Raw genomic sequence first — 15743 nt, 5'->3', positions numbered from 1 at the left:
TTCAACATGTAGGGGTTCCCTTCATGTAAGACTGTTTTAAATTAATGATGGTTGAATTGCTTCAATAAGTTTATATATACAAGTTATTGCCATTCATTTTCATTAATTTTTCAATCACTTACTGTACATTACCTTTTTAGTTTTTATTTATAGCTGCCATTATATATAATTTTTTAAATAAAAGGGGTGGTATGGTGGAATTAATTTCATCACATTTTTTCTGCACTATTAGATCGCTGCCGTTTTTCATATATCTGACTAGCAGAGTGCTTACACAATCGTAAGTTTTTTTGAGTTAACCACGCCCCCCTCACTCAGTGATTGACACAGTATTTTGGCACCAAATAATATTGAACATTTCAACATATAAAGTCGGTAGTATCCAAAAATAAGGTTTGGATTTATTAGTGCTAATACTGAGTCTACCTCAGTATTTGTGATAAGTTGTACACACATTTTTTTTTATCACGATACTCAACCACACCCCTTTACCTGATTGACCACATTTTTGGCGCCATAACTTGCTTTAAACTTTGAGCTGACACTGCTCTGTCTCTTTGCACTGACAAGAGGGGAGACGATTCGAGTTGATCTGCAGAAGACGGTAAACACTTTAAATCTTTTCTGTTAGATTTTTGCACGTTTATATTTTATGAGTTATATTAGCATTGCTCTGTCTTTGCAGTTTGGTCCTGTGCCACTCCAAGCAGCATGGTTTTATTTTCTCTTCGGCTTGTTTGTAATATTTAGTTACAATAAGATAAGACTTCACGATAGTAATTTTGTTATGTAGCACGATCCCTGTGTCACATAGTTTTTTTTGTATTTATATTTTTCCTTTGTAATTTAATTGCAGCACTCAAAAAACTTTTTTGCTATGACCAGCTATTTGTGCACGATGTTTTTTTTATTTAATTTGTTTTTTTGGGTTTTTTTATTTTTTATCACGATATACCTGACCACCCTCCTTTATTGATTGACAACAATTTTGGCGCCTAAGCTTGCTTTTAATTTTTGAGTTGACACCGCTCCGCCTCTTTGCATTGACAAGAGGGGAGACGATCCGAGTTGATTTGCAGAAAACGGCAAACTTTGTTTACATCTTCCAGTCGTTACTTTTTGCACATTTATACTCTATTGGGAATATCAGCACTGCTCCGTTCCCACAGTTTAGTTTTTGGCGACTTCAAGCGGCGTGTTTTTAAATTCACATTCTCTCCGGCATGTTTTTTAGATTCATTTATAATAAGGTGTCAGATATACATTTAGGGGCGGATTTTAAGAGCCCTGCTCGCCTAAATCCGCCCAAATCCGGGCGGATTTAGGCGAGCAGGGCCCTGTGCGCCGGTGAGCCTATTTTACATAGGCCTACCGGCGCGCGCAGAGCCCCGGGACTCGCGTAAGTCCCGGGGTTTTCGGAGGGGGGCGTGTCGGGGGTGGGGCCGAGCGCCGTACCGTTTTCGGGGCGTGTCGGCAGCGTTTTGGGGGCGGGCCCGGGGGCGTGGTTACGGCCTGGGGCGGTCCGGGGGCGTGGCCGCGCCCTCCGTACCCGCCCCCAGGTTGCGTCCCGGCGCGCTAGGGTCCCGCTGGCGCGCGGGGATTTACGTCTCCCTCCGGGAGGCGTAAATCCCCCGACAAAGGTAAGGGGGGGGGGTTTAGACAGGGCCGGGAGGGTGGGTTAGGTAGAGGAAGGGAGGGGAAGGTGAGGGGAGGGCGTTAGAGGATTCCCTCCAAGGCCGCTCCGATTTCGGAGCGGCCTTGGAGGGAACGGGGGTAGGCTGCGCGGCTCGGCGCGCGCCGGCTATACGTAATCGATAGCCTTGCGCGCGCCGATCCAGGATTTTAGCGGATTTGCGTGACTACGTGCGTATCTACTAAAATCCCGCGTACTTTTGCTTGCGCCTGATGCGCCAGCAAAAGTACACGAACGCGCCGTGTTTGAAAATCTACCCCTTAATACTTCATGAAGGTGATTATGTTATGTGGCACGGTCCTGTGTTACATTTTTTCCGCACTTTTTTTGCACTGTTTTGTTTCCCTTTACTTGTAATTTAATTGCAGCATTTAATAGTTTGTTGCTACGACCAGCAAGAGTTGCATGATATTTGTTCTTTATTAATTATGATTCATACTTGTAAAGGAATGACTCAGAATTTCTTCTGTTTGTCACTTAACTGCAGCACTAAACAGTTTGTTGCCACGACCAGCAATTGTTGCATGACATTGATATTGTTTTATTTTTTAATTATGACTTATATTTGATTAGCAGTGACTTAGAATTTCTTTTCTTCTTTGAGCAATTGGTTTCAGCTCCGTCAGAAGTAAAAATTAAAATAAGTATTTTTTTGACGGTTTTTGTGCCTTGAGTTTGGGAGATCGTTTTTTTATAGAACCTAGTGTCAATAGTTGCAAAGTATATTTTTGAATATTTAGTTTGGTAATACATTTCTATAGTTTGTTAAACATTGGTATGATTAATTATGTCAGAAACATATAATTTTTTCTTGAATTTCTTTTAGTATGCGGAACCATCAGTGAATAGGAACAGACAGATAGTTAAGCATTACCCATTACACATAAGGTGTGTCATATTCACATTGCAAGTTATTAGTTTTTTTAATTTTGTTTTTTGCTTTTTTTCCCCCTTTTTTTCCTTTTTTGCTTTTTCCTTTTGTTTTTCTTGTATTTGAATATATTTAATTTAGTATTATAATTTTTACAGATATGTCCATACTGCGGATGGCAATTTGAATTCCATTGCGAATTTTTCAGTGTGTTCAAATTTAAGGTATCAAAATATATGTAGGTCTCCTCTACATATTGATGATGTTGCTCACATCCTCTTTTCTCTGGTATATGTGACATGTTTTATGGATGTTTTATACATGTTCTATTTCTGTTGTTTTATGCGAGGTTCTTAATGCTGTTTGTTTTATAATTTAATTTTATTTAAGTAATTGGTCTGTCTTTAAATTATTTATTATTTTAATGTTGTATGATTTTATATGTATTTATTCTGTTTATATATGTTCATTTGTAGCCCCTGAGGCAGCCACTGGTATGTGGCAAAACTCTGCCTGAGTTGGGCAATTTTAACTTAATCTTATACGTCTCCACCTATTAAAGAATTGGCAAAGACTTTCTTGGGCATCTACTCTTTTTTGTTGTTTCCTCATGGCTTTGTTAGATCGCCTGCCTTGCTGTTTTTTGGGTCCAAACATTTTAGAAGCCAGGGAAACTTATTTGCCTTTAACATTTTTTTCCTTTTTATTTTGTGCATATACTACTTGCTTTGTGGTTTTTTAATTTTGCTTTTTTTCACCTTTTTTGCTTTTCTTTGTTTGCCCCTTCTCATCTCCAGAAAACATTTTTCTTTCTCTTCAGGTGCTTTTCCCTCCATTCTTCCTCCTAGCCTCTTCCCCCTTCTTTCAGCCCCTCCAGTTGTACGACAGGGGCCAGCCCTGAGCTGTGGAGTCTGTCTGAGGCCTGCCAGCAGAGTAACTGTAGTGTCTCTTCTTAGGCACTGCTGGTGGTAGTAACCTTGGGTTCAGCACTGCTGGCAGCCATGGTGTCTTGGCCTAGCCCCCCTTGCTAAGGCAGTAGCAGGGTCTCTCTCTGGGCTTTGTTGCTGGTAGCAGCATCCATGTCTCTCTCTCTTGGCCTGGTTCCACCAGTGGCAGCAGCTGCATTTTTCCTGAGACAATTGTGTCACTTATCAGGCATGGGTCCCAAGTGTGATTGCAGCAACTGTCTCTTTCTTCAGGTCTAAGTCTCGCTGGTGGCAATATCTCTTTCAGGCACTGTGCAGGTAGCAAGATAGATGCCTGGGAAATCTGGAGCTTGGTATTTTTGCAGCCCTATTAGTAACATAATAGAGGCTGTCAGATAAACACCATTTGACTCACCCAGTCATTTTCCTCTAGCTAGGGATACATCAGAGCCTTGATGCAGTGTCATGCTGTTTGAGTTTGTCTCCTTTAATTGGAAGTTACATGTATCTGTACCATCCCTCTGGGCATGTTGACTTTACCTTCTTCTCTTTTTGTCTCATTTCTTCTACTTGCTAGAAACCTTACTGTCCTCTGTATCTGTCCCAAATGTGTGTTAAGTTCTGTCAGTTTAGGTTGTTGCTAACTCCATTGGTAGAAATATCAACATTTTTAAGACTTGTTCTTCTAGTCAAACTACATCAGATACAGAAAGATTGATGCTTTAAAAAAATATAGACAAATTACTTGTATATTTAGTCAGTTTGGTTCTTTATAGAACAGTATGGGGCAGATTTTATAAATCTGCGCACACGCGTACTTTTTGTTCGCGCACTAGGCGCAAACAAGAGTACGCGGGATTTTAATAGATATGCGCGTAGCTGCTAAAATCCGGGGTCGGCGCACGCAAGGCTGCCCAAAATCGGCAGCCTGCGCGTGCGCCGAGCCACGCAGCCTGCCTCCGTTCCCTCCGAGGCCGCGCCAAAATCGTAGTGGCCTCGGAGGGAACTTTCCTTCCACCCCCCCGGCCCTATCTAAACCCCCCCTACCTTTGTCGGCAAAGTTACGCCTGCTGGAAGCAGGCGTAACTTTGCGTGCGCCGGGCCGGCTGCCGCGCTCCATGTTCCGGTCTGGGGGTTGGTCCAGAGGCCGCGGCCATGCCCCCGGGCCGAAACCACGCCCCACGGCGCCGCCCCCGAAATGCCGCGTCACTCGCGACACGCCCCCCGACACACCCCTCCATGCAAGCCCCGGGACTTACGCGCGTCCCAGGGCTTGCGCGCGCCGCCGATCCTATGCAAAATAGGCTTGGTGTGCGCAGGGGGGGTTTGGGGTAGGTTTTCGGGGGGTACACGCGTACCCCTTTGAAAATCTTCCCCTATGGTTTTATTCTGAGTGATGCCTTTGTGGAGAATTCTTGAAGATTTTATCTGTTAAAAATAAGAGTAGATAGGTTTATTGCAGAGTACTTAATGAAACCAGGCAAAGTTTTTAAAAGTAGAACTATGAACTCGGTGATTTTTAACTGTTATTTATTTGATTTCTCAGAGAACAGAGAAATGAGCAAGACAAGCGGACGACTGAATAATGGCATTCCTCAGGTTCCTGTGAAAAGGGGAGGGTCTGAGTTTGACTGCTTTCGGCAGTCTCTGCCAGTATTTGAAAAGCAAGAAGACATCGTGAAGATTATTAAGGACAATAAGGTGGTTTTGATTGTGGGAGAAACTGGATCAGGAAAGACCACGCAGGTGGGTGGCTGTCGTTTTTCATGGGGTTGCAGCCTCTGTTTGCTTGTATAAAATATAGCGAGGAAAAAGCAGCAGGAAAGCACTGAGCTAATCAAATTGCTAATCTGAATGGCTGTTGGACCTTTCCTGAACAAATCACTAAAACACTTAATGGATCCACCAAGGTAAATCTACTGTGAACACACTGAATCCCAACAATATGTTATGTCTATGGGTCTTAAAATTATAGGTGTCGGATATTATAAGCCAGGGCATTCCAATGTATGATTTGGTTTGATTCTTCTTCACCGCTCAGTTCTACCAAGTGTACCACTTTATATAACAGCCCATGTTTATTTTGTTTTTAAGTATTTTCAAATGCTTTTAAAATTATAGTTTATATTCTGAAAGAAATCTTTAATTTTCTCTGTTTGAGTGAGTAATACAATATGTACCCAGTATACTTATCTGGAGGGTGCAGGAGGATGTTTATCGGTAATAGAATTGGGAAATCTTTGCCGCCTCTTCATGTGGTTCTTTAGATCTAAAGTTCTCTCTTTTTTTGTTGCTCATAACCTGATATAGAATAGTTTGGCACAGAGACCGTACCTGCTTCAGGGATTCCTCAAACATTTTTAGCATGTTACTGATTGCTCCTTGCACCCCTGATTGTTCCCTGAATTGAAAGTGGTGGGGAAACCTTTAACTAACAGTACTTTTCTTTTTTAAACCAACCCCAACCAGAAAAGAAAATAAATTGCACATACTTTGTCTTTAGAATGGATAAATACTGGCAGAACTAAAATTTCAATTTCATCTCTATTTTTTTTTTTTATCAAGAATTAAATAGAAGACAAGGTACATAAGTTTAACTGACAGAAGCAAATCAGGGAGGGGGAGAATGGGAGACCTCATGCCTGCAGGTTAAAAACAAAACAAATTAAGTAAATCTACTCTTTCATATTCCTGCCTGTGTGACTTCCAGTTGCTACCTGCTCAGTTTTCCAATTAAAATCATGTTTTCTTTTATGCCCATTTACACTCAGAGAAAATAGAAATCTGTAGTTCTAGCTGTGTTAGCTCTGTAGCTGATATCATGAGAGAGGAAATGGGATAGTTATTTAATTATAACCAGTAGAAAACAGACTGTGATAATGCCTTTGTACAGGTCGATAGTGAGACCTCGCCTAAATATCTTGCCCAGTTCTGGAGGCTGTACCTCCAAATGGTTATAGAAAGTATAGAGAGAGGCTATCAAAATGGTACAGGGTCTGTACCAACATCCCTATGAGTTGAGACTTAGGACCTAAATATCCATACCCTAGGGCAGTGTTTCCCAAGGCACACCTAGCTGAGTTTTCAGGATTGCTACAGTGAATAAAAATAAGATTTGCATACCATAATGTATGCAGATCTGACTCGAGTACAGGAAAAGCAATAACCGTAAAGAGAGTACCTGGAAAGCTATGACTACAAATGCTCATAGTTTGGGAAATAAAATCCCAGATCTGCAGGCCCTAATGACAGAGGCAGAATTGGACATCGTTGCTATCACAGAGACATGGTTCACAGAATCTCATTATTGGGACACGGCAATACCAGGCTATAACTTGTTAAGGAAGGACAGAGTGGATAGAAAAGGGGGAGGTGTGGCTCTTTATGTCAGAAATAATATCCAAGCATCTGAGCTGCAAGGTAGTTGGGGCAAGGAAGAAGCACTATGGGTCGACCTAAAAACAGATGATGGAGCATCCATTTATATTGGAGTGGTTTACAGGCCTCCAAACCAAAAGGAAGAGCTGGACAGAGATCTGGTTGAAGACATCCATAAGATAGGTAAGAAAGGGGAAGTGGTGATCATTGGTGACTTTAATATGCCAGATGTAGACTGGAAAATCCCATCTGCAGAATCTAAAAACAGTAGAGCAATACTGGATGCCATGCAAGTATCTTTGTTCAAACAAATGGTATTGAAACCCACGAGAGAAGGAACTATTCTCGACTTAGTGCTCAATAATGGAGAAATCGTCTCTGTCAAGGTGGGCGCCCACCTCAGCACCAGTGATCATCAAACGGTATGGTTTAATATCACTAAAAGAATAGGGAAAAGAACCACAAAGACCCGAGTTTTACAGTTCAAAAACACAGACTTTGAGGAAATGGGGAAGTACCTAGAGGAAGAACTAAATGGATGGGAAAATGAGAGAGATGTGGATCAACAGTGGACCAATCTAAAAGGAGCAATCGCCAAGGCAACTGCTCTATATGTTAGAAATGTAAAGAAAAGCAAAAGAAAAATGAAACCTATCTGGTTCTCAAAGGAGGTGGCTGACAAAATTAAAGCTAAAAGAACTGCATACAAGAAATACAAAAGATTCCAAAGGGAGGAGCACAAAGAAGAATATCTGATTCAACTGAGGGAGACTAAGAAATTAATCAAGTTGGCAAAAAGTCAAGCAGAAGAGAGGATTGCCAAGGAGATAAAATATGGTGACAAAACATTTTTCAGATACATCAGCGAAAAGAGAAAAGTCCAAAGTGGTATAGTGAAATTGAAAGGTGGAAATGATCAATGTGTGGAGGGAGACGAAGAAATGGCAGAAATATTAAACGAATACTTCAGCTCTGTGTTCACTAAAGAAGACCCTGGAGAAGGACCATCTCTACACAACAAGAAACTGGAGGGAAGCGGAACAGAGGAAAATCCATTTACAGTAGATAATGTATGGGAAGAGCTAAAGAATCTGAAAGTGGACAAAGCCATGGGGCCTGATGGGATTCATCCAAGGATACTGAGGGAGCTCAGAGATGTGCTGGCGGGACCGCTGTGCGACCTGTTCAATAGATCCCTAGAAACGGGAGTGGTGCTGAGTGATTGGAGAAGAGCGGTGGTGGTCCCTCTTCACAAGAGTGGGAACAGAGAGGAGGCTGGTAACTACAGACCGGTTAGCCTCACTTCAGTGGTGGGAAAAGTAATGGAGTCACTGTTGAAAGAGAGAATAGTGAACTATCTACAGTCCGGAGAATTGATGGACCAGAGGCAGCATGGATTCACCAGGGGAAGATCCTGTCAGACAAATCTGATTGACTTTTTTGACTGGGTAACCAAGGAATTGGATAGAGGAAGAGCACTCGATATCATATACTTGGATTTCAGCAAAGCTTTTGATACGGTTCCGCACAGGAGACTGGTGAATAAAACGAGAAGCTTGGGAGTGAGTGCTGAGGTGGTGACCTGGATTGCAAATTGGTTGACGGACAGAAGACAATGTGTGATGGTAAATGGAACCTTCTCTGAAGAGAGAGCGGTTTTAAGTGGTGTACCGCAAGGATCGGTGTTGGGACCGGTCCTGTTCAATATCTTTGTGAGCGACATTGCGGACGGGATAGAAGGTAAGGTTTGTCTTTTTGCGGATGACACTAAGATCTGCAACAGAGTGGACACGCCGGAAGGAGTGGAGAGAATGAGATGGGATCTAAGGAAACTGGAAGAGTGGTCGAAGATATGGCAGCTGAGATTCAATGCCAAGAAGTGCAAAGTCATGCATATGGGGAGTGGAAATCCGAATGAACTGTATTCGATGGGGGGGGAAAGGCTGATGTGCACGGAGCAGGAGAGGGACCTTGGGGTGATGGTGTCTAATGATCTGAAGTCGGCGAAACAATGCGACAAGGCAATAGCTAAAGCCAGAAGAATGCTGGGCTGCATAGAGAGAGGAATATCGAGTAAGAAAAGGGAAGTGATTATTCCCTTGTACAGGTCCTTGGTGAGGCCTCACCTGGAGTACTGTGTTCAGTTCTGGAGACCGTATCTACAAAAAGACAAAGACAAGATGGAGGCGGTACAGAGAAGGGCGACCAGGAAGGTGGAGGATCTTCATCGGATGACGTACGAGGAGAGATTGAAGAATCTAAATATGTACACCCTGGAGGAAAGGAGGAGCAGAGGTGATATGATACAGACTTTCAGATACTTGAAAGGTGTTAATGATCAAAAGACAACGACAAACCTTTTCCGAAGGAAAAAAATCAGCAGAACCAGGGGTCACGATTTGAAGCTCCAGGGAGGAAGATTCAGAACCAATGTCAGGAAGTATTTCTTCACGGAGAGGGTGGTGGATGCCTGGAATGCCCTTCCGGAGGATGTGGTGAAGACCAGAACTGTGAAGGACTTCAAAGGGGCGTGGGATAAACACTGTGGATCCATAAAGTCAAGAGGCTGCCAATGAAGAGTGGGTGACTCGCCAGAATGATGGCTACTGCCTGGAGTCAATACCCTTATTAAATAAACATACACAGGCTTACGGTGACTCCAACATCGCTCTAAGCTTCAACAGCAAGAGGAAATGTGGAAAAAAGGATTCACACTCACAAAGAGGGGTGTAGCTGGCTTGTTACGGCGGTTACTACCCCAAATCAAATAAGCCAGATACTTCACTTTCAATGCATATACAGCAAAGTTCTCTGATTCAACGGCAGGGGAGAAGAAAAACTGATACTTCACACATCCAGCAGAGCTCTCTGCTTCAACGGCAGGGGAGAAGAAAAGAGGGTTCGCACTCACAAAGCGGGGAGTAGCTGGCTTGTTACGGCGGTTACTACCCCAAACCAAATGTGCCTGATACTTCACTTTCGATGCACATCCAGCATGGCTCTCTGCTTCAACGGCATGGGAGAAGACTTATACGTCACGCATATCCAGCATAGCTCCCTGCTTCAACGGCAGGGGAGAAGAAAAACAACCAATAAGGGCTAATAACATAGTCTGGGTAAAACAAATAAGCATGGGTGCAGCTTGCTTATTGCGGCGGCTACTACCCCTAACGAATCAAGCTAGATATTTCACTTGGATGCAGCTCCATCACTGCTCTCTACATTAAAGGTGGGGGTGGAAGGGAAATAGAACCAAGAGCTAAGAGAAACAGATAAGTATGAGAGAAAATATGTGTGAAGCTTGCTGGGCAGACTAGATGGGCCATTTGGTCTTCTTCTGCCGTCATTTCTATGTTTCTATGTTTCTATACATATTCATTATGGCTATCCCGAGGAGTTGCCACCAGGAGAGGGTTGGGAAAGGTTGCCTTAGGGTAGAGGAGAGGTGATGATATGAAAGAGACATTTAAATACCTCAAAGGTACAGAGGCACCAGAAGCAAAACTTCTTCAGTAGAAAAAATGCTCTAGTACAAGAGGTGATCAGAGAGTTGGATGACATTGGCATTACAGGAGCAGCATTCAACTGGTTCAAATCATTTTTGGAAAACAGATCATACAAGGTCAAGATAAACGACGAGTCCCACGCCATCGAATCCAAAAGGGGAGTACCGCAAGGATCATCCCTCTCCCCGACTCTCTTCAATATATATCTTCTCCCACTCTGTCAATTACTCACCAACCTCAAGCTAATTCATTTTCTATATGCGGATGATATACAAATCCTCATCCCTATAGAAGACTCACTACACAAAGCTATGTCACACTGGAATAAATGTCTCTCAGCTATCAACAACCTTCTCACCAGCCTCAACCTAGTCTTAAACACAAAAAAAACTGAAATCCTCATTATAGCACCGGAAAACTATGTCCCACCCACAACTCTTAATACTAGCCAAAGCCTGGATACCTTTTCACAACAAGTAAAAGACCTAGGAGTCATCATAGACAGCGGATTCAGCCTCAACAAATTCGTCAATAACACTACAAAAGAATGTTTCTTTAAACTTCAAACCTTAAAGAAACTAAAACCTCTCCTGCTATACAGAGACTTCCGCATGGTACTACAGGCCATCATACTCCCAAAACTGGACTACTGCAACTCCCTCCTCCTAGGCCTACCAGCATGCACCACAAAACCACTTCAGATGGTCCTTAATGCCTCAGCAAGAATCCTCTCAAATGCCAAAAAAAGAGATCATATTACCCCAATCCTTCTTCATCTCCACTGGCTCCCAATTAAATTCAGGATCCAATTCAAATCCTTAATGATGATACATAAAGCCTTGTACAACATCGCGCCTCTCAAGCTAACATTCCAAATTCAACTACACACATCCATGAAACCGACTAGAAGCGCTTATCAGAACAGACTAATCACCCAACCAGCTAAATCCGCGCTGAGAAAACGCGCCCTATCCACAGCGGGCCCTTCACTCTGGAACTCACTTCCCACAGACCTTTGCCTTGAACCATGCCACTCCACATTTAAAAAGAAACTTAAGACTTGGTTATTTAAACAAGCATTCCCGCAGAGCTAAGAGCAGGCAGAAAGTCAGTCACATATCATCCGTTTACCCCAGCATATTTCACATAACTTGTTATTTTATTTACTGTTATTTATCATGGATGTTTACTGTTAGTTATTTATTTTTTATTTATTTATTTATTAATTGTTATTTTATCTATTTATTATTACTTCTTAATTGTTAACATTATTACATATATCTTCCTGTTATCTGGATTAACCATGTTCATTGTAAACTGCTAACTTGAAGCGATAGTTACTGTTCATTGTAAACTGGGGTGATATGTATATTATATAGGAACCTCCGGTATATAAAACCTTAAATAAATAAATAAATAAATAAATAAATAAAATTATTTTTTCCATAAGTTTTGACTAGGAAGGAGAGGATTGAAATAGGTCGATAGTTGGTCGATTCAGAGGGGTTGAGTTTAGGTTTCTTAAGGATAGGTTTGACGATGGCTTGTTTTAAAGAGGAGGGAACGTATCCAGAAGTGATGGAACAATTGATGATATTGGCTAATGGTTTGGATATTAGGTTGGGGATTGTCAGGAGGTATTTAGGGGGTATGGTATCGGTGGGATATGCTGCGGTTTAATTTTCTTTAGGAGGGTTTCTATTTCAGAGGAAGAGGTGGACTCAAAGGAGTCTAAAGGCACATGATTGATTTTAGCTGGGATGTTTGATAGGGTGGTGGAGGGAGGAAAGCTGGAAATAAGCTTAGATATTTTGTCGTGGAAAAAGTGGGCAAAGTCATCACACATGGTTTTGGTGTCGTTATCAGGGATGGGAGGGGGAGCAGTTTTGGTGAGGTCGGAAACATAGGAGAAGAGGGCGTTGGCATTGTATTGAAAGTTGTCACGTTAGAAGTCACGTTTGGTGTTAAGGATAGAGGTTCTGTAGAGAACATAAGAACATAAGAAATTGCCATGCTGGGACAGACCAAGGGTCCATCAAGCCCAGCATCCTGTTTCCAACAGAGGCCAAAACCAGGCCACAAGAACCTGGCAATTACCCAAAAACTAAGAAGAACCCATGCTACTGATGCAATTAATAGCAGTGGCTATTCCCTAAGTATAATTGATTAATAGCCATTAATGGACTTCTCCTCCAAGAACTTATCCAAACCTTTTTTGAACCCAGCTACACTAACTGCACTAACTACCTTCTCTGGCAACAAATTCCAGAGCTTTATTGTGCGTTGAGTGAAAAAGAATTTTCTCCGATTAGTCTTAAATGTGTTACTTGCTAACTTCATGGCGATTTTGTATGAGGCCTGTAGGGGAGGGATTAGTGCGCCATTTCTTTTCGGTGTTTCTTAGGTCGCGTTTAAGTTTTGGTTTTTTTTTTTTTTTTTAGTTTGGGGGTGTACCAAGGTTTTTGTTTTTGGTTTTTTTTGGTTTTTTTTTAGAGTTGCAGGAGGGGTTTAGTTCTTTGGTTGTTAAGGAGTAGATTTTGTTGGCAATGTCGTTAGTGATATTGTTCCAGTTGGAGAGGGCAGATTCAGAGTTGGATAGATCGAGATCGTTGAGGTGTCAGTGAGGGATAGAATTAAGTCGTCTTTGGAGCAGGGTTTTCTGAATTGGATGGTAGTGGTGAGTGAGTGATGGGAAATAGGTGTTTTCAATAAGGAGAGGTTAGTTTTGATGAGGAAGTGGTCAGACCAAGGGAAAGGGGTGCAGATAGATGTCTCGGTGGAGAGGATGTGAGAGTTGATGAAGATTAGGTCTAAGGAGTGGCCTGCTTTGTGTGTAGGGCTGGTTATAATTTATTTAAAGTCCATGGCGTTCATTGAGGCTAGGAAGGCTTTGCAGGAAGGGGATGGGTGAATGGTGTCTACGTGGAGGTTGAAATCTCCAAGAAGGACAGAGGGTATGTCCATATTGAGATTGTCAGCAATAAATTCAATAAGGGGAGAGGCATTGTTTTTAAGGAGGCCTGGGGGAAAGTAAACAAGGTATATTTGGATTTCAAAAAACCAATTTCAAATTTGGGGGAGGTGTGGACCATTTGGGATATTAGTCTAAGTTATTTTTTGGCAGCTAATAGGATACCTCCTCCTCTTTTTTTTTTTTGAGCCTGGGTAAGGAGTATATGTCATATAGGTGAGTAGGGATTTGGTTTAGAGGGACTAGGTCAGAGGGTTTAAGCCAGGTTTCAGTTATTGCACAGATGTCTGGATTGTCATCAAGAAGGATGTCGTTCAGTATGGGTGTTTTCTTAGTTAGGGATTGGGATTGGGTGTTGAAGAGGATAAAAGAGAGGGCTGTGAGGCCAAGAAACTGTGTCAGGGAGGATAACATGATGGGGATTAGGGATCTTGAATGAGAGGAAGGATTGTATGGAAGAGGTTTTTTTAAAGTTGCGTGGTACAGGGGAGAGTTGAATGAGCGATGGGTGGTATGGTAAGTTGGGGGGGGGGGGGGGGAAGTAGCCGTGAAGGGGGGTTCTGGGAGAAGCAGAGTCAGGGGTAGTAGAGTTGGAGGGAGAGGAGTGAGGAATAAATGGGGTAGAGAGAGTAGTAGGGAAGGGCAGCTTTAGTGGCAGCGTAAAGGGGCGTGCTAAGGGGCAGGCCCCTTTGTCGCACACCTTTGGCACGCGATGCCCGGCGCATGGCGCCAACGGCTCACCGGTGCTGGATTTAAAGGTCTGTCCCCCATCGATTCGCTGGTGTAGGTGGGGTTATGGTCGGCATGCCGGTTGGCGTCGGAGGGGTCCGTTCGCAGGCCTGGGGGCGTTGGTGGCATCGCTCCTCGTGAGGGTGCAGGCGATCAAGGGCCGATCAGAGGCCTCGTTGGGGCACCGGGCTGGGGCAACGTCGAGAGCGGGCATAGGAACTTTTATATTCTCTTTTCATTCTTCAGTAACTGAGTGCATGATAAAAGGATTTTAACCGATAAAGTGAGCTGGTGTGTACCAAAGGAGCAACCACAGACAAGCGGCCCAATGATCTCATGTATACACAATCACATATTGTCAGAGTGCCACTTAAAAACATCCACTTAATAAAGGCAGACAAGGACAAGGGGAAGCTGCTTTCCTCCCCAAAATGGGATATCACCCCAGAATATTATGGGACTGTTTCTGGTTTATTGGTCACTGTCCTCTCACCCCACTTCAACTTTTCTTTGAAAGATAACAGGAGACTGAGACAAGCAGAGGAGAATGCTTTAAGCCAAAATGGTACAAAATGAAAGGCTTGAAGCCAGAACAAACGTTTCGGCATCAGTAAAATACTTTTTTTTTTGCTAACTTGTATATTTCCTCCTGCATTGCTGAGGAAGAAACATATTTACTTTTTTTCCTGTATGAACTCTTTTTTAGATTCCCCAGTTCCTTCTGGATGATTGTTACAAAAATGGCATTCCCTGTCGTATATTCTGCACCCAGCCAAGGCGTTTGGCAGCTATTTCTGTGGCTGAGAGGGTTGCAGCAGAGAGAGGAGAAAAGATTGGGCAGACAATAGGTTATCAGATCCGATTGGAGAGCAGGTACACTTGATATTTACTAGTTCTCCTGTTCTTTTCCTGTAGAGTGTTTTATATAGGCCTGATTGGAGGGAGGGAGAATATAAACTGAAGTCTGTTGTTTTGTATGTTTAGAGTTTCTCCAAAGACCCTGCTGACGTTTTGCACTAACGGAGTGTTACTTCGCACACTGATGGCGGGAGACAGCACTTTGTCCACTGTGACGCATGTTATTGTGGTAAGAGCGTTGCTATACTCAACTTTCTCATACAGTCTATAAGTTGTGGCTGTGATTTTTGGATTCTTTTCTCAGTCCCTTTCAGCTGATTCTTTTCAATAACCTTTATGCTGACTTCAGTTGAGCTGGAAGGAAATTCCTTTTCTCAACTTGAAAAAAATTGAAGCCATAAGTCATGAATTGCTTGGCTTTATGCCATTGTCCGTATCCTACCAGGTAATACAATAAGGCCTATTTGTTAGGCCTGAGCCTATTTGTTTCTTGGTTCTATGTTTCATCCATGTTACATGCACAGAGACATGGCCTAAGGCAACAGCAGCACAAAAATATTTTTTTTTCAGATGTATGCATTACAGACTTGGGGTATTGTGAGATCAAAGCAATTGCTCATTTGGAGTAGGTCTATTTGCCTGACTTAACAAGCAGGAGCTAAAACTGAGCATGATCCTTATTGGCTAGCAAGATGTGCTTCAAGGCTGATTAAACGTAGGTGCTTTGCTATAAGTAGTGAGCTCTGCTCATCTATCAAGAAGATAATCTTGGAATTGTGTTGTATAACCCATAAATCCATGGTAAGACTAC

General features: G+C 42.6%; 1 protein-coding gene across 1 annotated transcript in view; it reads left to right on the top strand.

The window, feature by feature from the left end:
* The window catches only part of YTHDC2 (YTH domain containing 2), a 237604-nt gene that overhangs the window by 24291 nt on the left and 197570 nt on the right, over positions 1-15743 (top strand). The window contains 3 exon segments of the mRNA XM_029571517.1: positions 5037-5236; positions 14781-14947; positions 15059-15161. Of these exon segments, the coding sequence (XP_029427377.1) occupies positions 5037-5236; positions 14781-14947; positions 15059-15161 (470 nt within the window).

The sequence above is a fragment of the Rhinatrema bivittatum genome, chromosome 1 (genome assembly GCF_901001135.1).
Source record: "Rhinatrema bivittatum chromosome 1, aRhiBiv1.1, whole genome shotgun sequence".
NCBI lineage: Eukaryota > Metazoa > Chordata > Amphibia > Gymnophiona > Rhinatrematidae > Rhinatrema > Rhinatrema bivittatum.
This window is presented reverse-complemented; position numbering and strand designations above follow the sequence as displayed.